Below are 22,806 nucleotides of genomic sequence, written 5' to 3'. Positions count from 1 at the left end.
GGTGTGTTACCTATGATGATGTTGATATTAAAGGTGTGTTACCTATGATGATGATGTTGATATTAAAGGTGTGTTACCTATGATGATGTTGATATTAAAGGTGTGTTACCTATGATGATGTTGATATTAAAGGTGTGTTACCTATGATGATGTTGATATTAAAGGTGTGTTACCTATGATGATGTTGATATTAAAGGTGTGTTACCTATGATGATGTTGATATTAAAGGTGTGTTACCTATGATGATGTTGTGTTGCTCTGGGGCTCCGGAGTGGGCGTTTCCCATCAGGCTGTCTTGGATCTGATAGGCTGCCAGGTCAAACAGATCCAAATAGTCTTCTACTGGGTAACGGTCGTGGAACCCCTCACTCAGACGGATTATACCTGGAGGGAGGGAGGGGAGTGAGGGGGGAGGGAGAGGGGAGGATAGAGTGAGGGAGGGAGGAGAGAGTGAGGGAGGAGAGAGGGAAGGAGGGAGGGAGGAGAGTGAGGGAGGGAGAGAGGAGAGAGTGAGGGAGGAGAGAGGGAAGGAGGGAGGGAGGGAGGAGAGAGGGAGGGAGGGAGAGAGAGAGGAGAGAGGGAGAGAGGAGAGAGTGAGGGAGGAGAGAGGGAAGGAGGGAGGGAGGGAGGAGAGAGTGAGGGAGGAGAGAGGGAAGGAGGGAGGGAGGAGTGAGGAGAGAGGGAGGGAGGGAGGGAGGAGAGTGAGGGAGGGAGAGAGGAGAGAGTGAGGGAGGAGAGAGGGAAGGAGGGAGGGAGGGAGGAGAGAGGGTGGGAGGGAGAGAGAGAGGAGAGAGGGTGGGAGGGAGAGAGAGAGGAGAGAGGGAGGGAGAGAGGAGAGAGTGAGGGAGGAGAAAGGGAAGGAGGGAGGGAGGGAGGAGAGAGAGGGAGGAGAGAGAGGGAGGAGAGAGGGAAGGAGGGAGGGAGGGAGGAGAGAGGGTGGGAGGGAGAGAGAGAGGAGAGAGGGAGGGAGAGAGGAGAGAGTGAGGGAGGAGAGAGGGAAGGAGGGAGGTAGGGAGGAGAGAGTGAGGGAGGAGAGAGGGAAGGAGGGAGGGAGGGAGGAGAGAGGGAGGGAGGGAGAGAGGAGAGAGTGAGGGAGGAGAGAGGGAAGGAGGGAGGGAGGGAGGGAGGGAGGAGAGAGTGAGGGAGGAGAGAGGGAAGGAGGGAGGGAGGGAGGAGAGAGGGTGGGAGGGAGGAAGAGGGAGGGGAGAGAGGAGAGAGTGAGGGATGGAACAGAGAGAGGGAGGGAGGAGAGAGGGAGGGAGGGAGAGAGGGATGGAACAGAGAAAGGGAGGGAGAGAGTGAGGAAGGAGAGAGGGGAGACGGAGGGAGATAGACAAATAATGATAGAGAGAGAAAGAGAAAAAAAGAGGGAGAAAGCAACGTTAGTAAATGTCACTCTCCTCAAGTCATTCATAGATAGTAAAACCGCTCAGCGGGTCGACAGTTTCGGTCCAAATCAAAGCACTACCTGACTTGTTGTGCTTCACGTAAACCCACAGGGTTTAAATACCAGGCTATAGCCTGAGAGCCGCAGGGTCAGCTTGATCTACACAGGGACATCCGTCTGTTTCTAGTCACAGTGACACATAAATACCAGGCTATAGCCTGAGAGCCGCAGGGTCAGCTTGATCTACACAGGGACATCCGTCTGTTCCTAGTCACAGTGACACAGAAATACCAGGCTATAGCCTGAGAGCCGCAGGGTCAGCTTGATCTACACAGGGACATCCGTCTGTTCCTAGTCACAGTGACACAGAAATACCAGGCTATAGCCTGAGAGCCGCAGGGTCAGCTTGATCTACACAGGGACATCCGTCTGTTTCTAGTCACAGTGACACATAAATACCAGGCTATAGCCTGAGAGCCGCAGGGTCAGCTTGATCTATACAGGGACATCCGTCTGTTTCTAGTCACAGTGACACAGAAATACCAGGCTATAGCCTGAGAGCCGCAGGGTCAGCTTGATCTACACAGGGACATCCGTCTGTTTCTAGTCACAGTGACACAGAAATACCAGGCTATAGCCTGAGAGCCGCAGGGTCAGCTTGATCTATACAGGGACATCAGTCTGTTTCTCGTCACAGTGACACAGAAATACCAGGCTATAGCCTGAGAACCGCAGGGTCAGGTGAGATACTGGTTCACTGTTATCAGCAGACTGATATGATTATACTATACCTAGGGGTGCGTTCCAAATGGAATCCTTTCCCCCTAGGTAGTGCACTACTTTTGACAAGCGCCTATTGGGAATAGGGTTCCATTTGAGAGATATACATACAGTATAACACGGCTGTTAGTTTTCCCCAGGATTAGAGGCTTTATACAGTATAACACTGCTGTTAGTTTCCCCAGGATTAGAGGCTTTATACAGTATAACACTGCTGTTAGTTTCCCCAGGATTAGAGGCTTTATACAGTATAACACTGCTGTTAGTTTCCCCCAGGATTAGAGGCTTTCATACAGTATAACACTGCTGTTAGTTTCCCCAGGATTAGAGGCTTTCATACAGTATAACACTGCTGTTAGTTTCCCCCAGGATTAGAGGCTTTATACAGTATAACACTGCTGTTAGTTTCCCCCAGGATTAGAGGCTTTATGCAGTATAACACTGCTGTTAGTTTCCCCAGGATTAGAGGCTTTATACAGTATAACACTGCTGTTAGTTTTCCCCAGGATTAGAGGCTTTATACAGTATAACACTGCTGTTAGTTTCCCCAGGATTAGAGGCTTTATACAGTATAACACGGCTGTTAGTTTCCCCCAGGATTAGAGGCTTTCATACAGTATAACACTGCTGTTAGTTTCCCCCAGGATTAGAGGATGAGCTCAGAATTAGAGACCTTTTAATATACAATATGACACTACAGTTAGTTTCCCCAGGATTAGAGGCTTTCATACAGTATACCACTGCTGTTAGTTTCCCCCAGGATTAGAGGCTTTATACAGTATAACACTGCTGTTAGTTTTCCCCAGGATTAGAGGCTTTATACAGTATAACACGGCTGTTAGTTTTCCCCAGGATTAGAGGCTTTATACAGTATAACACTACAGTTAGTTTCCCCCAGGATTAGAGGCTTTCATACAGTATAACACTGCTGTTAGTTTTCCCCAGGATTAGAGAATGACCTCAGGCTTTGTGGTTCGACAGTATAAACCACTACCCTGTTAAACAATAAACACCTTGAATTGTAAATCCTCACAACAATGTAGGATTTATCAGTTTAAGTGTCCCTGGCTAACAATGCTGGTTTCCTGATGCTCGGTTGCAGAGCACAGTCTCGTCAGCAGGTTGACACTATTGTCATGAGTCCTGCCCTGGAGGCAAAACTGAGCTATATACACTAGATGGGCCAGATGCTGACACTAAAATGACATTATAGTAGAGAGAGAAAGAGGAGAGAGGAGAGGGAGAGAGAGATAGAATGAGAGAGAGAGAGGGAGAGGGGGAGGGAGGGAGAGAGAGAGAGATAGAGGGAGAGAGAGAGAGGGGGGAGGAGAGAGAGAGAGAGAGAGAGAGGGGAGGAGAGAGAGAGTGAGAGGAAAAGAGAGGAGAGAGAGAGAGAGAGAGAGAGAGAGAGGAGGAAAAAGAGAGAGAAGGAGAGAGAGGGGAGGAGAGAGAGAGGGAGAGAGAGAGAGAGGGGATGAGGGGGAGGGGGGAGGAGGGAGAGGGGGGAAGAGAGAGAGAGAAAAGGAGAGGGAGAGAGAGAGAGAGAGAGAGAGAGAGAGAGAGAGAGAGAGAGAGGGGAGGAAGAGAGAGAGGGGGGATGAAGAGAGAGAGAGGGGGGGAGGAAGAGAGAGCGAGGGGGGGAGGAAGAGAGAGCGAGGGGGGAGGAAGAGGATGAGTATAACTAAAGACCACAATAACTCAGAGTCCTGTACCAGACCACACACACACACACACACACACACACACACACACACACACACACACACACACACACACACACACACACACACACACACACACACACACACACACACACACACACACACACACACACACACACACACACAGACAGGTTTGGAGCGTGAACGGAACAACAATTAAATTCTCAACTACAACTAAAGGAAACAAATAGAACAAAAGCCAAAAGCTGCAAATCTCATTTCCTGTTTTGAAGAAGGTTTTCTAGAATCAGTTTCTCATTCAGGTCAACTGGGATTTCACCATGACTCCCCGTTCTGTTTCCACACAGCTATAACTTCCCATATCGTCCCATCTGTGGCGGCTGCTAGCCTTATACCATTACAGAGGCACATGGAGAGAACAGCACATGACAGAGTCATACACAGAGCGATGAACTCAACACATTCTCCAACGCCCCCAGATCTGTCAAACAGGACAACAGGCTATCAAAGAAACTGTGTTTATAACAGGAGAACAGGTTATTAAATCTGTGTTTATAACAGGACAACAGGTTATTACCTCTCTGTGTTTATAACAGGAGAACAGGTTATTACCTCTCTGTGTTTATAACAGGAGAAGAGGTTATTAAATCTCTGTGTTTATAACAGGAGAAGAGGCTATCAAAGAAACGGTGTTTATAACAGGACAACAGGTTATTAAATCTGTGTTTATAACAGGAGAACAGGTTATTAAATCTGTGTTTATAACAGGAGAACAGGTTATTAAAGAAACTGTGTTTATAACAGGACAACAGGCTATCAAAGAAACTGTGTTTATAACAGGACAACAGGTTATTAAATCTGTGTTTATAACAGGACAACAGGCTATCAAAGAAACTGTGTTTATAGCAGGACAACAGGTTATTAAATCTGTGTTTATAACAGGACAACAGGCTATCAAAGAAACGGTGTTTATAACAGGAGAACAGGTTATTAAATCTCTGTGTTTATAGCAGGACAACAGGTTATTAAATCTGTGTTTATAGCAGGACAACAGGTTATTAAATCTCTGTGTTTATAACAGGAGAACAGGTTATTAAATCTCTGTGTTTATAACAGGAGAACAGGTTATTAAATCTCTGTGTTTATAACAGGAGAACAGGTTATTAAATCTGTGTTTATAACAGGAGAACAGGTTATTAAATCTCTGTGTTTATAACAGGAGAACAGGTTATTAAATCTCTGTGTTTATAACAGGACAACAGGTTATTAAATCTGTGTTTATAACAGGACAACAGGTTATTAAATCTCTGTGTTTATAACAGGAGAACAGGTTTGTAACGGCAGCCTTCCCTCTCTTCACGAGAAGAGAGAATGTAGCAGGGATCGGACCAACACGCAGCGTAGCCAGTGCTCAACATGTTTAATTACGATAAATAAACGTGAACACGATACAAAACAAAATAACAAATGTGGCAAACCGATACAGTCCTTTCTGGTGCAGACAAAACACAAAGACAGGAAACAACCACCCACAAACCCCAACACAAAACAAGACACCTAAATATGATTCTCAATCAGGGACAACGATTGACAGCTGCCTCTGATTGAGAACCATATTAGGCCGAACACAGAAACAGACAAACTAGACACACAACATAGAATGCCCACCCAGCTCACGTCCTGACCAACACTAAAACAAGCAAAACACATAAGAACTATGGTCAGGACGTGACAAGGTTATTAAATCTCTGTGTTTATAACAGGAGAACAGGTTATTAAATCTCTGTGTTTATAACAGCCTTTCAAAGCAATTCCTGGCTACAGACGTGAGTACTACGAGTCAGTAGTCATTTAGGCAGGTTACCTTAGTTTTCTTGGGCACAGGGACTATGGGGGTCTGCTTAAAACATGTTAGTATTACAGACTCGGACATGGAGAGGTTGAAAATGTCAGTGAAGACACTTGCCTATTGGTCAGCGCATGATCACAGTACATGTCTTGGTAATCCGTCCTGCCCTGCGGCCTTGTGAATGTTGACCTGTTTAAAGGTCTTACATCGGCTGCGGAGAGCGTAATCACACAGTCTTCTGGAACAGCTGGTGCTCTCATGCATGTTTCATTGTTATTTTCCTCGAAGTGAGCATAGAAGTAGTTTAGCTCGTCTTGTCGGCTCGTGTCACTGGGCAGCTTTCGGCTGTGCTTCCCTTTGTAGTCTGTAATGGTTTTTAAGCCCTGCCACGTCCGACGAGCGTCAGAGCCGGTGCAGTACGACACGATCTTAGTCCTGTATTGACGCTTTGCCTGATGGTTCGTCGGAGGGCATAGTGGGATTTCTTATAAGCTTCCGAGTCCCGCTCCTTGAAAGCGGCAGCGTTAGCATTTAGCTCAGTGCGGATGTTGCCTGTAATCCATGGCTTCTGGTTGGGGTTTGTACGTACGGTCACTGTGGGGACGACGTCATCGATGCACTTATTGATGAAGCCAATGACTGATGTTGTGTACTCCTCAATGCCATCGGAGGAATCGCGGAACATATTCCAGTCTGTGCTAGCAAAACAGTCCTGTAGCTTAGCATCTGCTTCATCTGACCACTTTTTTTTTTTGATCTAGTCACTGGTGCTTTTAATATTTGCTTGTAAGCAGGAATGAATTATGGTCAGATTCGCCAAATGGAGGGCGAGGGAGAGCTTTGTATGCGTCTCTGTGTGTGGAGTAAAGGAGGTCCAGAGTTTTTTCCCTCTGGATGCACATGTAACATGCTGGTAGAAATGAGGTAAAACTGATTTAAGTTTCCCTGCATTAAAGTCCCCGGCCACTAGGAGCGCCGCCTCTGGATGAGCATTTTCCTCTTTGCTTATGGCGGTATACAGCTCGAGTGCTGTCTTAGTGCCAGCCTCTGACCGTGGTGGTATGTAGACTGCTACAAAAAATACAGATGAAAACTCTCTAGGTAGGTAGTGTGGTCTACAGCTTATCATGAGATACTCTACCTCAGGCGAGCAATAGCTCGAGACATCCTTAGATATCGTGCACCAGCTGTTATTTACAAAAATACATAGTCCACCGCCTCTTGTATTACCAGACGCCGCTGTTCTCTCCTGCCGGTGCAGCATATAACCATGTTGATAATGTCGTCGTTCAGCCACGACTCCGTGAAGCATAAGATGTTACAGGTTTGAATGTCCCGTTGGTAGTTTAATCTTCCACGTAGGTCATCTATTTTATTCTCCAGATTGCACGTTAGCTAGCAGAATGGAAGGAAGTGGGGAGTTTATTCAATCGCATACAAATTCTCAGAAGGCAGCCCCGCTCACCGGACCCTTTTTCTCCGCCTCCTCTTCACGCAAGTCACGGGGATCTGGGCCTGTTCCCGAGAAAGCAGTATATCGTTCGCGTCGGGCTCGTCGGACTCGTTAAAGGAAAAAAAGGATTTTGGCAGTCCGTGGTGAGTAATCACAGTCCTGATATCTAGAAATTATTTTAGTTTATAAGAGACGGTAGCGGCAACATTATGTACGAAATAAGTAGAAAAAAAAAAGTTACAAACAACGCAAATAAACAGTAGAACGTCAGCCTTCTTCTCTGGCGCCATTTTAACAGGTTTTTAAAGCTCTGTGTTTCAATGTTTATTTCAACAAAAAAAATGTAACCTTTATATAACGAGGCAAGTCAGTTAAGAACAAATTCTTATTTACAATGACGGCCTACCCCGGCCAAACCCGGACCGACGCCGGGCCAATTGTGTGCCGCCCTATGGGCCTCCCAATCACGGCCGGATGTTTTACAGCCCGGATTCGAACCAGAGACTGTAGTGACACCTCTAGCACTGAGATGCAGTGTCTTAGAGAACAGGTTATTAAAGCTCTGTGTGTTTATACCGTCCACCTCCAGGCACAGGCACAGGCACAGGCACAGGCACAGGCACACGCACACGCACACGCACACACACACACAGCCAGTTGGGTTTGTACTGTAGCATTTGACAGGATATCTAATGGTGCAATACCATCACAACAGGAAACAACAGGAAACCGTGGGTTCATTTATACTCCACACACACCCGCAAGGCACATACACACCCAAACACTCCCCCCAGCAGACACTCTTATCCAGAGCAACACACCTGCACGGTACACTGCAATAGGGCTTCAAAGACTAATGGACTGCTCTGTCCGTTTTTAGTGGCTTTAGCCACATCCCCAAAGTAAGGTCAGTGCCAGGGTCGGCTCTAGCCTTTTGGGGGCCCTAAGCCAGCAAAACATTTTAATGGCACCCCCCTCTTGATGGTGGAATGAAACGTTAACGTTTTAAAGCAAATTTCCTGCAATTCTACAAAAATAAATATTACTTATGCCATGTTAATATGATATTTGAGTTAGAAATCAATGGGGGGGGGGGTCAGGAGGTCAGGGCCCCCCGGTCGGTATTCGGCCATGATTACTACATGTTTAGGTGTAGAAATTGTTAGCTGACATGGCTAATCTTCTTTTTGGGGGTCAGGGGCCCACTTATGTCACACCTGGACCTGGCATACATAGTATATACAGTATATACAGTACATAGTGTATACAGTACATAGTATATACAGTACATAGTGTATACAGGACATAGTATATACAGTATATACAGTACATAGTATATACAGTACATAGTATATACAGTACATAGTATATACAGTACATAGCATATACAGTACATAGTTTATACAGTATATAGTATATACAGTACATAGCATGTACAGTACATAATATATACAGTACATAATATATACAGTACATAGTATATACAGTATATACAGTACATAGTATATACAGTACATAGTATATACAGTACATAGTATATACAGTACATAGTATATACAGTACATAGTATATACAGAAAGTATTCAGACCCCTTGACTTTTTCCACATTTTGTTACATTACAGTATTATTCTAAAATGGATTAAATAAAACATTTCCCTCATCAATCTACACACAATACCCCATAGTGTCTAAGAAAAAACTGTTTTTTATAAATGTTTGCAGATTTATGAAAAAAACTAAACATAAATACCTTATTTACATAAGGTGACTAGTCAGGATCGAGGGAAAGATAAACGGAGCAAAGTACAGAGAGATCCTTGATGACAACCGGCTCCAGAGTTCTCAGGACCTCAGACTGGGGCGGAGGTTCACCTTCCAACAGGACAATGACCCTAAGCACAGCCAAGACATCACAGGAGTGGTTTCGGGACAAGTCTCTGAATGTCCTTGAGTGGCCCAGCCAGAGCCTGGACCTCAACTGGATCTAACATCTCTGGAGAGACCTGAAAATAGCTGGGCAGTGACACTCCCCATCCAACCTGACAGAGCTTGAGAGGATCTGCAGAGAAGAATGGGAGAAACTCCCCAAATACAGGTGTGCCAAGCTTGTAGCGTCATACCCAAGAAGACTCGAGGCTGTAATCGCTGCCAAAGGTGATTCAACAAAATATCGAGTAAAGGGTCTGAATACTTATGCAAATGTTATATTTAAGATTATTATTTTTAATAACTTTGCAAAAATGTCTAAAAACCTGTTTTTGCTTTGTCAATATGAGATAATGTTTTATAGATTGATGACGGGGAAAAAACTATTGAATACATTTTAGAATAAGGCTGTAACATAACAAAATGTGTAAAAAGTCAAGGGGTCTGAAGATTTTCTGAATGCACTGTATTAAGAAAAACCTATTCTGAGTAATGACGACTGAGGCCTACTGTATCGGGAAAGAAAACTGCTCTGAGTAATGACGACTGAGGCTACTGTATCGGGAAAGAAAACTGCTCTGAGTAATGACGACTGAGGCCTACTGTATCGGGAAAGAAAACTGCTCTGAGTAATGATGACTGAGGCCCACTGTATCGGGAAAGAAAACTGCTCTGAGTAATGACGACTGAGGCCTACTGTATCGGGAAAGAAAACTGCTCTGAGTAATGATGACTGAGGCCTACTGTATCGGGAAAGAAAACTGCTCTGAGTAATGACGACTGAGGCCTACTGTATCGGGAAAGAAAACTGCTCTGAGTAATGACGACTGAGGCCTACTGTATCGGGAAAGAAAACTGCTCTGAGTAATGACGACGGAGGCCTACTGTATCGGGAAAGAAAACTGCTCTGAGTAATGATGACTGCGGACTACTGTATCGGGAAAGAAAACTGCTCTGAGTAATGACGACTGAGGCCTACTGTATCGGGAAAGAAAACTGCTCTGAGTAATGACGACTGAGGCCTACTGTATCGGGAAAGAAAACTGCTCTGAGTAATGACGACTGAGGCCTACTGTATCGGGAAAGAAAACTGCTCTGAGTAATGACGACTGAGGCCTACTGTATCGGGAAAGAAAACTGCTCTGAGTAATGACGACTGAGGCCTACTGTATCGGGAAAGAAAACTGCTCTGAGTAATGATGACTGAGGCCTACTGTATCGGGAAAGAAAACTGCTCTGAGTAATGACGACTGAGGCCTACTGTATCGGGAAAGAAAACTGCTCTGAGTAATGACGACTGAGGCCTACTGTATCGGGAAAGAAAACTGCTCTGAGTAATGACGACGGAGGCCTACTGTATCGGGAAAGAAAACTGCTCTGAGTAATGACGACGGAGGCCTACTGTATCGGGAAAGAAAACTGCTCTGAGTAATGACGACAGAGGCCTACTGTATCGGGAAAGAAAACTGCTCTGAGTAATGACGACTGAGGCCTACTGTATCGGGAAAGAAAACTGCTCTGAGTAATGACGACGGAGGCCTACTGTATAGGGAAAGAAAACTGCTCTGAGTAATGACGACGGAGGCCTACTGTATCGGGAAAGAAAACTGCTCTGAGTAATGACGACGGAGGCCTACTGTATCGGGAAAGAAAACTGCTCTGAGTAATGACGACGGAGGCCTACTGTATCGGGAAAGAAAACTGCTCTGAGTAATGACGACGGAGGCCTACTGTATCGGGAAAGGAAACTGCTCTGAGTAATGACGACGGAGGCCTACTGTATCGGGAAAGAAAACCGCTCTGAGTAATGACGACTGAGGCCTACTGTATTGGGAAAGAAAACCGCTCTGAGTAATGACGACTGAGGCCTACTGTATCGGGAAAGAAAACTGTGAAACATTATCATCTAAAATCGTCTGAATGCAGTTTTCTTGAGAAGCACCATACCTTGAAAATACCCTGTAAAATACCCTGTAAAATACCCTGTCAATAAACTTGTAAAATACCCTGTCAAATACCCTGTCAAATACCATGGCAAATATCCTGTAAAATACCCTGTCAAATACCATGGCAAATACCCTGTAACATACTCTGTCAAATACCCTGTCAAATACCTAGTAAAATACCCTGTCAAATACCCTGTCAAATACCCTGTAAAAAAAACTAGTAAAATACTCATTACAAGCTGAAAGTAAAGAAAGAAGGAAAGCGGATTCCTGATTAACATTCAGGTAGAAAACCCAGTTCACGCTGTGTACCTGGATAACTCTCCATTAATTGATCTAGTTCTGTAATACTTATTCAGGCTATCCAGCCCATGAGCTCCCCACACACACACACACACACACACACACACACACACACACACACACACACACACACACACACACACACACACACACACACACACACACACACACACACACACACACACACACACACACACACACACACACACACACACACACAAACACACACACACACACACACACCAGCCTTCTCGGCTCCAGCAAGGTGAAGGGTCAGGCAAAGTTGTTGAAGCTGTTAATTACTGTGTGTGTGTGTGCGTGACTGTGTTTGTGACTGCGTGTGTGTGTGTGTATGACTGTGTGTGTGTGTCTCCTAACTCTCCAGTAAAACTCACCAAACCTCTTCCTGGTCCACCAGTGCGGCTCCTTGAAGGTGGTGAACCTGACCTCCGGGTGCAGCTGCAGCCTGTCGTACAGGTCTGTGGTGCCACACTTCGGCTGACCTATGATGTAGAAGTAAGGTAGGCAGCGCATGCGGTAGTGTTTCCCCCCGCGGCGGTACACGTGTTCTCGGAAAGCCTTCCTCAGGTACTCAAACACGGTTCTGAAGCGGCGAGAGTAACGGGCGTAAAGGTTTTTCCTGTAAGGGTCCCTGGTGACATTCCCGGTGTGCTCCTCGTACCAACAGGGGTTCTTGACGTTGGGAAGAAACTTGTGGGGGATAACGGAAAACATCTGTAGAGACGAGAGAAACGGACTGTTAAACCATGGAGCTGAATCACTCACTATCAGTCATTGAGAGACAGAGAGAGAGAGAGAGACAGAGAGAGACAGAGAGAGAGACAGAGAGAGAGAGAGAGACAGAGAGAGAGACAGAGAGAGAGAGAGAGACAGAGAGAGACAGAGACAGAGAGAGAGAGAGACAGAGAGAGAGAGAGACAGAGAGAGAGACAGAGAGAGAGAGAGAGACAGAGAGAGACAGAGACAGAGACAGAGACAGAGAGACAGAGAGAGACAGAGAGAGAGAGAGACAGAGAGAGAGAGACAGAGAGAGAGACAGAGAGAGAGAGAGAGAGACCATGAGAGAGACCATGTATTCACCCTACACACCCTAATTGACAACCAAACAAACCAAAACAAAGGCAAAGTCTTTTCATGCTTTGTTGATTTCAAAAAAGCCTTCGACTCAATTTGGCATGAGGGTCTGCTATACAAATTGATGGAAAGTGGTGTTGGGGGTAAAACATACGACATTATAAAATCCATGTACACAAACAACAAGTGTGCGGTTAAAATTGGCAATAAACACACACATTTCTTCACACAGGGTCGTGGGGTGAGACAGGGATGCAGCTTAAGCCCCACCCTCTTCAACATATATATCAACGAATTGGCGCGGGCACTAGAACAGTCTGCAGCACCCGGTCTCACCCTACTAGAATCCGAAGTCAAATGTCTACTGTTTGCTGATGATCTGGTGCTTCTGTCACCAACCAAGGAGGGCCTACAGCAGCACCTAGATCTTCTGCACAGATTCTGTCAGACCTGGGCCCTGACAGTAAATCTCAGTAAGACCAAAATAATGGTGTTCCAAAAAAGGTCCAGTCACCAGGACCACAAATTCCATCTAGACACCGTTGCCCTAGAGCACACAAAAAACTATACATACCTCGGCCTAAACATCAGCACCACAGGTAACTTCCACAAAGCTGTGAACGATCTGAGAGACAAGGCAAGAAGGGCCTTCTATGCCATCAAAAGGAACATAAATTTCAACATACCAATTAGGATCTGGCTAAAAATACTTGAATCAGTCATAGAGCCCATTGCCCTTTATGGTTGTGAGGTCTGGGGTCCGCTCACCAACCAAGATTTCACAAAATGGGACAAACACCAAATTGAGACTCTGCATGCAGAATTCTGCAAAAATATCCTCCGTGTACAACGTAGAACACCAAATAATGCATGCAGAGCAGAATTAGGCCGATACCCACTAATTATCAAAATCCAGAAAAGAGCCGTTAAATTCTACAACCACCTAAAAGGAAGCGATTCCCAAACCTTCCATAACAAAGCCATCACCTACAGAGAGATGAACCTGGAGAAGAGTCCCCTAAGCAAGCTGGTCCTAGGGCTCTGTTCACAAACACAAACACACCCCACAGAGCCCCAGGACAACAGCACAATTAGACCCAACCAAATCATGAGAAAACAAAAAGATAATTACTTGACACATTGGAAAGAATTAACAAAAAAACAGAGCAAACTAGAATGCTATTTGGCCCTAAACAGAGAGTACACAGTGGCAGAATACCTGACCACTGTGACTGACCCAAACTTAAGGAAAGCTTTGACTATGTACAGACTCAGTGAGCATAGCCTTGCTATTGAGAAAGGCCGCCGTAGGCAGACATGGCTCTCAAGAGAAGACAGGCTATGTGCACACTGCCCACAAAATGAGGTGGAAACTGAGCTGCACTTCCTAACCTCCTGCCCAATGTATGACCATATTAGAGAGACATATTTCCCTCAGATTACACAGATCCACAAAGAATTCGAAAACAAATCCAATTTTGATAAACTCCCATATCTACTGGGTGAAATTCCACAGTGTGCCATCACAGCAGCAAGATTTGTGACCTGTTGCCACAAGTAAAGGGCAACCAGTGAAGAACAAACACCACTGTAAATACAACCCATATTTATGTTTATTTATTTTAACTTGTGTGCTTTAACCATTTGTACATTGTTACAACACTGCATATATATAATATGACATTTGTAATGTCTTTATTGTTTTGAAACTTCTGTATGTGTAATGTTTACTGTTCATTTTTATTGTTTATTTGACTTTTGTATATTACCTACCTCACTTGCTTTGGCAATGTTAACACATGTTTCCCATGCCAATAAAGCCCCTTGAATTGAATTGAATTGAATTGAGAGAGAGAGAGAGAGAGAGAGAGAGAGAGAGAGAGAGAGAGAGAGAGAGAGAGAGAGAGAGAGAGAGAGAGAGAGAGAGAGAGAGAGAAAAAGAGAAAGAGAGAGAGAGAGAGAGAGAGAGAGAGAGAGAGAGAGAGAGAGAGAGAGAGAGAGAGAGAGAGAGAGAGAGAGAGAGAGAGAGAGACAGAGAGAGAGAGAGAGAGAGAGAGAGAGACAGAGAGACAGAGAGAGAGAAATGTGCGATAGATGTATGTTTCTTTAACTGGCCAGCGAGGTGATGTAGTATTGATTGTGTCGGCAACAAGGTCCCTTTCTCATTAGCTTGTTCAATAAGAAATTAGGTGTGATGCAAACAGGGCCGGCTCGAGGCATAAGCCACATAAGCGGGCAGTCAGGTCATGTTGCCCAGCGGGCCCTGGCCTCATGGGGGCTTCCATTGATTTTGTTAGTCACTCTCAATCAGATATCATTAACATGGCATAAGTCTTGGTCAAATGTGTAGAATTCCAGGAAATATTCTTTAAAATGGCAACAACAAAAAAAAGTCTCTACACCCCATGGCAAAATCTGTAGAATTAAAGGAAATTTACTTTAAAACGTACATTTTTCTTTGCGAGATGGGGAGGCCACCCAAATCTTGTGTGTAGGGCCCCCAAAAAGGCTAGGGCCGGCCCTGGATGCAAACAGCCTCGGCACCAACCATTATCTATAACATTAAGGATTTAATCGAATCAGGCGTTGAGGTGAGACGGCAGGGCCAGGAACAGGAAGTGGTAGAGCCAATCAGTGAAGTGAGGCTACATGCATGCCAAATGGAACCCTATTCCCTTCATAGTGCACTGCTGGCACCCTATTCCCTTCATAGTGCACTGCTGGCACCCTATTCCCTTCATAGTGCACTGCTGGCACCCTATTCCCTTCATAGTGCACTGCTGGCACCCTATTCCCTTCATAGTGCACTGCTGGAACCCTATTCCCTTCATAGTGCACTGCTGGCACCCTATTCCCTTCATAGTGCACTGCTGGAACCCTATTCCCTTCATAGTGCACTAGTTTTGACCAGAGGTTCTTAAGTGCCCTGGACCAAAGTAGTGCACTATATACTGTGCAGTCGGAAAAGTATTCAGACTCCTTCCCTTTATCCACATTTAGTTACGTTACAGCCTTATTCTAAAACGGATTAAATAAAATAAAATCCTCAGCAATCTACACACAATACCCCATAATGACAAAAGCGAAAACAGGTTTTTAGCAATTTTTGCAATATATAAAAAGCAGAAATAGCTTATTTACAACAGTATTCAGCCCCTTTGCTATGAGACTCGAAATTGAGCTCAGGTGCATCCTGTTTCCATTGATCATCCTTGAGATGTTTCTACAACTTGCTTGGAGTCCACCTGTGGTAAATTCAATTGACTGGACATGATTTGTAAAGGCACACACCTGTCTCACCATACATGTAAAGGCACACACCTGTCTCACCATACATGTAAAGGCACACACCTGTCTCACCATACATGTAAAGGCACACACCTGTCTCACCATACATGTAAAGGCACACACCTGTCTCACCATACATGTAAAGGCACACACCTGTCTCACCATACATGTAAAGGCACACACCTGTCTCACCATACATGTAAAGGCCCACCTGTCTCACCATACATGTAAAGGCCCACACCTGTCTCACCATACATGTAAAGGCACACACCTGTCTCACCATACATGTAAAGGCCCACACCTGTCTCACCATACATGCCCTCCATCTTACCTCACAGGGTTCCCCAGCCCACGTCCCCAGTTATTACAAGTATCGGTGCCGACTTGTGGACACCTAAAAAGCAATGTACTGCTCTGTTATGGACGTGTTCGTATTTAAAACACCTCTTAGCACCTCACACTGGTGCTGAACAGTCCAGAACAGGACACAGTCTGATACAGTTTGGAGTACGGAGCAGAACCAATACCTTTGAGTGGTTTTGTTTGTCCTATAACCCCCGCAGGAGCTCTACTTCCTGAGTCGGACAGATGATGTGCGTATCGAAAGGTACATATGTTCATCAATAAAAAGACCCAGATGATTAGAGTTGCTAGTGAACTCAAGATGTTCTTCACCAAAACAACATTGAAAAAGACCTCTATTAATAGCTGTTTATCTAAAATAATAAATGATCTGTCTGATTGTCTGGTTGATCATTAGTCTCCATCTTCTACACCAAGTCATTATCTGTGTTTTAGTCTGGTTGATCATTAGTCTCCATCTTCTACACCAAGTCTTATCTGTGTTTTAGTCTGGTTGATCATTAGTCTCCATCTTCTACACCAAGTCATTATCTGTGTTTTAGTCTGGTTGATCATTAGTCTCCATCTTGTACACCAAGTCATTATCTGTCTGGTTGATCATTAGACTCCATCTTCTGCACCAATTGACAACATAATTATAACATTCTGCAGGTTCAGTTTCTGACATCCAAATAATACAAGAGGGTTTTGACATGGTGTTTTCCAGTTTAGTTTTCAGGGAACATGTGTCTTTATACGATTATTCCTCAAGATACGACACATTTCCGTTACCTGAGAACAAACTAGCAAACCTCTTCTCCCACGTATTAATAAGTACCAGTGTAACATCAGAGTTCAGCCCCTCCTGCTCCTCCCTGACTTCCATTGGAATTATCTTATGTTGTTTTGGTCCTAAATTAGTTGTTTGGATTCAGAAGGATGTGTTGCCAATTGTTATTTCGGCTAACGAATTGGAAAAACTAGAATATGATAAGGGAATGTTATCAAATTTATTTCTATTTGAACCTGGTGTGAATGTAAATATATTCTATTTGAACCTGGTGTGAATGTAAATATATTCTATTTGAACCTGGTGTGAATGTAAATATATTCTATTTGAACCTGGTGTGAATGTAAATATATTCTATTTGAACCTGGTGTGAATGTAAATATATTCTATTTGAACCTGGTGTGAATGTAAATATATTCTATTTGAACCTGGTGTGAATGTAAATATATTTAAACTTTCCAAACAATCTACAACAATTCTATTTTACTGAGACTTTTAATGAAGATACAGATCAATATAATGCACACACACACACACACACACACACACACACACACACACACACACACACACACACACACACACACACACACACACACACACACACACACACACACACACACACACACACAGACACACACAGAGACACACAGACATACACACAGAGACACACACAGAGACAAACACACACACAGACTACAGTGCAGTACTTACATGTGGCTCACTGTGTATTAGTGCCTTACGTTCTGGCAGCTGTCTAGTCGTACTGAACTCCACCTTGGACGCTATGGTCTTCACCACCAGTTTAATGGGAGCATAGTCCTTGGCAGAAGACACATTAAAGGGGTAGGGCCCAGCCCCGGACCCCGAGTTAGGGACCGTAGAGAAATGATACGGGGACGGGGTCAAGAGGAGGCCCTTCTTGTCCCCAGTGAGGATATAGGAAGCCATGATGAGGAACATGACGGTGAGGCCGAACAGGAAGCTGTACAGTTTAACCTTCCTGAAGCAGGTCAGGGTGCTCGTACCACATCCCAGGGTGCACCAGGGTCGGTGGAGATGGATAGGGTCACGTTTCACCTCCAGCACCGCGAACAGGCTCATGGGGCTGTCGTCCACCTGTAGTTTCAGAGGTCTCTTCCTGTAGTCCTCCGTCGAGGAACACAACAGGGTGTATTCGTAGTCCATGTGTGTCATGGTGACAGAGAGGTGGGGTGATGGTGGGCTGGCTAGGTCTGAGGACCCACTGTGGTGGTGGGCTGGCTAGGTCTGAGGACCCACTGTGATGGTGGGCTGGCTAGGTCTGAGGACCCACTGTGATGGTGGGCTGGCTAGGTCTGAGGACCCACTGTGATGGTGGGCTGGCTAGGTCTGAGGACCCACTGTGATGGTTGGGTGGTTGGGTCTGGGTGGTGGGGTGATGGTGGGGTGATGGGGTCTGTGTGGTGGGGTGGTTGGGTCTGAAGACCCACTGTGGTGGCGGGGTGGTTGGGTCTGGGTGGTGGTGGGGTGATGGTGGGGTGGTGGAGGCCCGGCTAGGTTTACTCAGCCTCAGAGACTTGGTGGTGGAGGAGAAGGAGAGGTGGTGGTGGTGGAGCCAGTGAGATGGGAGGAAGAGTATGATGGTTGTGGCCCAGGACGATCATCCATGCTGGGTGCAGACAGACCACCTCCTCAACCACTACTGGAGACCTGGAAAGAGGAAGAAGAAGAAAGGGGATGAGTGACAGAGAAGGAGGAAGTGGACGTCCAGTAAAACTTCCTGTTTCCTCTTAAAAATGACTTTATACTGCAGTGTCTAGCTGATTCATCCCCAATCTAAACAATGACTTTATACTGCAGTGTCTAGCTGATTCATCCCCAATCTAAACAATGACTTTATACTGCAGTGTCTAGCTGATTCATCCCCAATCTAAACAATGACTTTATACTGCAGTGTCTAGCTGATTCATCCCCAATCTAAACAATGACTTTATACTGCAGTGTCTAGCTGATTCATCCCCAATCTAAACAATGACTTTATACTGCAGTGTCTAGCTGATTCATCCCCAATCTAAAAAATGCAGGATTAAAAATAACCCAATCAGAACACACCCTGGGTTATTTAGTAACCCAGCACTGGGTCAATATTGGACAGAACACACCCTGGGTTATTTAGTAACCCAGCACTGGGTCAATATTGGACAGAACACACCCTGGGTTATTTAGTAACCCAGCACTGGGTCAATATTGGACAGAACACACCCTGGGTTATTTAGTAACCCAGCACTGGGTCAATATTGGACAGAACACACCCTGGGTTATTTAGTAACCCAGCACTGGGTCAATATTGGACAGAACACACCCTGGGTTATTTAGTAACCCAGAACTGGGTCAATATTGGACAGAACACACCCTGGGTTATTTAGTAACCCAGCACTGGGTCAATATTGGACAGAACACACCCTGGGTTATTTAGTAACCCAGCACTGGGTCAATATTGGACAGAACACACCCTGGGTTATTTAGTAACCCAGCACTGGGTCAATATTGGACAGAACACACCCTGGGTTATTTAGTAACTCAGCACTGGGTCAATATTGGACAGAACACACCCTGGGTTATTTAGTAACCCAGCACTGGGTCAATATTGGACAGAACACACCCTGGGTTATTTAGTAACCCAGCACTGGGTCAATATTGGACAGAACACACCCTGGGTTATTTAGTAACCCAGCACTGGGTCAATATTGGACAGAACACACCCTGGGTTATTTAGTAACACAGCACTGGGTCAATATTGGACAGAACACACCCTGGGTTATTTAGTAACCCAGCACTGGGTCAATATTGGACAGAACACACCCTGGGTTATTTAGTAACCCAGCACTGGGTCAATATTGGACAGAACACACCCTGGGTTATTTAGTAACCCAGCACTGGGTCAATATTGGACAGAACACACCCTGGGTTATTTAGTAACCCAGCACTGGGTCAATATTGGACAGAACACACCCTGGTTTATTTAGTAACCCAGCACCGGGTCAATATTGGACAGAACACACCCTGGGTTATTTAGTAACCCAGCACCGGGTCAATATTGGACAGAACACACCCTGGGTTATTTAGTAACCCAGCACCGGGTCAATATTGGACAGAACACACCCTGGGTTATTTAGTAACCCAGCACCGGGTCAATATTGGACAGAACACACCCTGGGTTATTTAGTAACCCAGCACTGGGTCAATACTGGACAGAACACACCCTGGGTTATTTAGTAACCCAGCACTGGGTCAATATTGGACAGAACACACCCTGGGTTATAGACCCAGCCAGTTGGGTTGCAGGAATAACTAAACAAACATGGGTTCATTTAACCATCAGCTGGGTTTATTAACTTTCATGCTGGGTTGGCCTATCAGCTGGGTTTATTAACTTTCATGCTGGGTTGACCAATCAGCTGGGTTTATTAACTTTCATGCTGGGTTGGCCTATCAGCTGGGTTTATTAACTTTCATGCTGGGTTGACCTATCAGCTGGGTTTATTAACTTTCATGCTGAGTTGACCTATCAGCTGGGTATATTAACTTTCATGCTGGGTTGACCAATCAGCTGGGTATATTAACTTTCACGCTGGGTTGGCCTATCAGCTGGGTTTATTAACTTTCATGCTGAGTTGACCAATCAGCTGTGTCTTTTTTAATGTAATCCTTAGGTTGTTTTCAGGACGAAAGGCTTATTAGGGGCGTGGCTTTCAGCTAGATCTTATTGGCCACCGGTGAGCGTAAATGTAATTCCTGTTCATCAATGTTAAATTTACATACTGCAAATTCAAATGTTTTTTTACACACATTCTTCTATAATATTACTATGATTTATTACATATTATAATAATGTACACGAGACCTTATTGTTTCCAAACATTTACATGGGCTTTTAGGGAACTCATGCACTTCTGTAAACGTCATTGAATCTGCAAAAAAATTTCAATGTTCGACCTTAACGTGAAAACTATACAACAGAACAGATTAACAGGAATGGCATTTACTCTCATGGGTGGCACCAATAACCCAGCACCAATAACCCAGCACCAATAACCCAGCACCAATAACCCAGCACCAATAACCCAGCACCCAGCACCAATAACCCAGCACCAGTAACCCATCATTTTTTAGAGTGTAAAGCTGTTTGTGAACTGGAAGAGGAAGAATTGAATAAGTGTGAACAAAGAACTACGTCAAGTTTCATCACAGACTCTTCCACTGAAACTGACTGGCGACGTTTCCCCCTTTAAAATCAGTTGACTATTCCGTCTAATTCATCCTGATCCAAAGCAGTGGACGTGTCAATCACAACAACAGTGTCAAGTGTCAATCACTCAATCACAACAACAATGAAACACATTATACATTACATATTATACATTATACCTAATACATACATACACTTCCATTGTAGACCATCTGTTGTTCCTACTGAATCCATAACTAGAAAGCTCTCTCTCTCTGAGGCTACAGTCTGTCTCTGAGTCAGTCTAGTAAATCTCTCTCTCTCTCTCTCTCTCTCTGTCTAGTAAAGCTCTCTCTCTCTCTCTCTCTCTGAGTCAGTCTTGTCCTATCATAGTAGTAGCAGACGTAACAACAACATCCCAGAAGCTGTGATTGATGCAGATATTCCGCCACAGAGCGGATAGGGGTGTACTCAGGATGTTGGTGACATCCTGGTAAAAGTGCTGACTAGCGTTTATCTTATGCATCTGTGTGCGTGCGTGAGGGAGTGTATGCCTTGAGGGTGTGATTGTGTCTGTATGCTTGAGTCAGGAACCCGGTAACAGAGAGGGCAGCTTGCATTGAAACCTGCTGATTACATTAATATCAGACAACACGGGTACATTACTATCAGACAACATGGGTACATTACTATCAGACAACATGGGTACATTAATATCAGACAACATGGGTACATTACTATCAGACAACATGGGTACATTACTATCAGACAACATGGGTACATTAATATCAGACAACATGGGTACATTACTATCAGACAACATGGGTACATTAATATCAGACAACACGGGTACATTACTATCAGACAACACGGGTACATTACTATCAGACAACATGGGTACATTAATATCAGACAACACGGGTACATTACTATCAGACAACATGGGTACATTAATATCAGACAACATGGGTACATTACTATCAGACAACATGGGTACATTAATATCAGACAACACGGGTACATTACTATCAGACAACACGGGTACATTACTATCAGACAACATGGGTACATTAATATCAGACAACACGGGTACATTAATATCAGACAACATGGGTACATTACTATCAGACAACATGGGTACATTACTATCAGACAACACGGGTACATTACTATCAGACAACACGGGTACATTACTATCAGACAACACGGGTAAATTAGTATCAGACAACATGGGTACATTAATATCAGACAACATGGGTACATTAATATCAGACAACATGGGTACATTAATATCAGACAACACGGGTAAATTAGTATCAGACAACACGGGTACATTAATATCAGACAACACGTGTACATTAATATCAGACAACACGGGTACATTAATATCAGACAACACGGGTACATTAATATCAGACAACACGGGTACATTAATATCAGACAACACGGGTACATTAATATCAGACAACACGGGTACATTAATATCAGACAACACGGGTACATTAATATCAGACAACATGGGTACATTAATATCAGACAACACGGGTACATTAATATCAGACAACACGGGTACATTAATATCAGACAACACGGGTACATTAATATCAGACAACACGGGTACATTAATATCAGACAACACGGGTACATTAATATCAGACAACATGGGTACATTAATATCAGACAACATGGGTACATTACTATCAGACAACACGGGTACATTAATATCAGACAACATGGGTACATTAATATCAGAC

At 44.5% G+C, this 22,806-nt stretch overlaps 1 protein-coding gene across 1 annotated transcript in view; it reads right to left on the bottom strand.

Moving 5' to 3' along the window:
• Nucleotides 1-21,382, bottom strand: part of LOC139569892 (carbohydrate sulfotransferase 15-like) — a 22,392-nt gene extending 1,010 nt beyond the window's left edge. Inside the window, exons 1-4 of the mRNA XM_071391216.1 lie at nucleotides 21,268-21,382; nucleotides 17,557-18,534; nucleotides 11,723-12,062; nucleotides 238-384 (exon numbers count right to left, since the gene is read on the bottom strand). Coding sequence (XP_071247317.1) covers nucleotides 238-384; nucleotides 11,723-12,062; nucleotides 17,557-18,039 — 970 coding nt within the window. The 5' untranslated portion in view covers nucleotides 18,040-18,534; nucleotides 21,268-21,382. The remainder of the gene's footprint in view (nucleotides 1-237; nucleotides 385-11,722; nucleotides 12,063-17,556; nucleotides 18,535-21,267) is intronic.
• Nucleotides 21,383-22,806: the final 1,424 nt, after the last annotated feature.

Source organism: Salvelinus alpinus, chromosome 3 (genome assembly GCF_045679555.1).
Source record: "Salvelinus alpinus chromosome 3, SLU_Salpinus.1, whole genome shotgun sequence".
Classification (NCBI taxonomy): Eukaryota; Metazoa; Chordata; class Actinopteri; order Salmoniformes; family Salmonidae; genus Salvelinus; species Salvelinus alpinus.
This window is presented reverse-complemented; position numbering and strand designations above follow the sequence as displayed.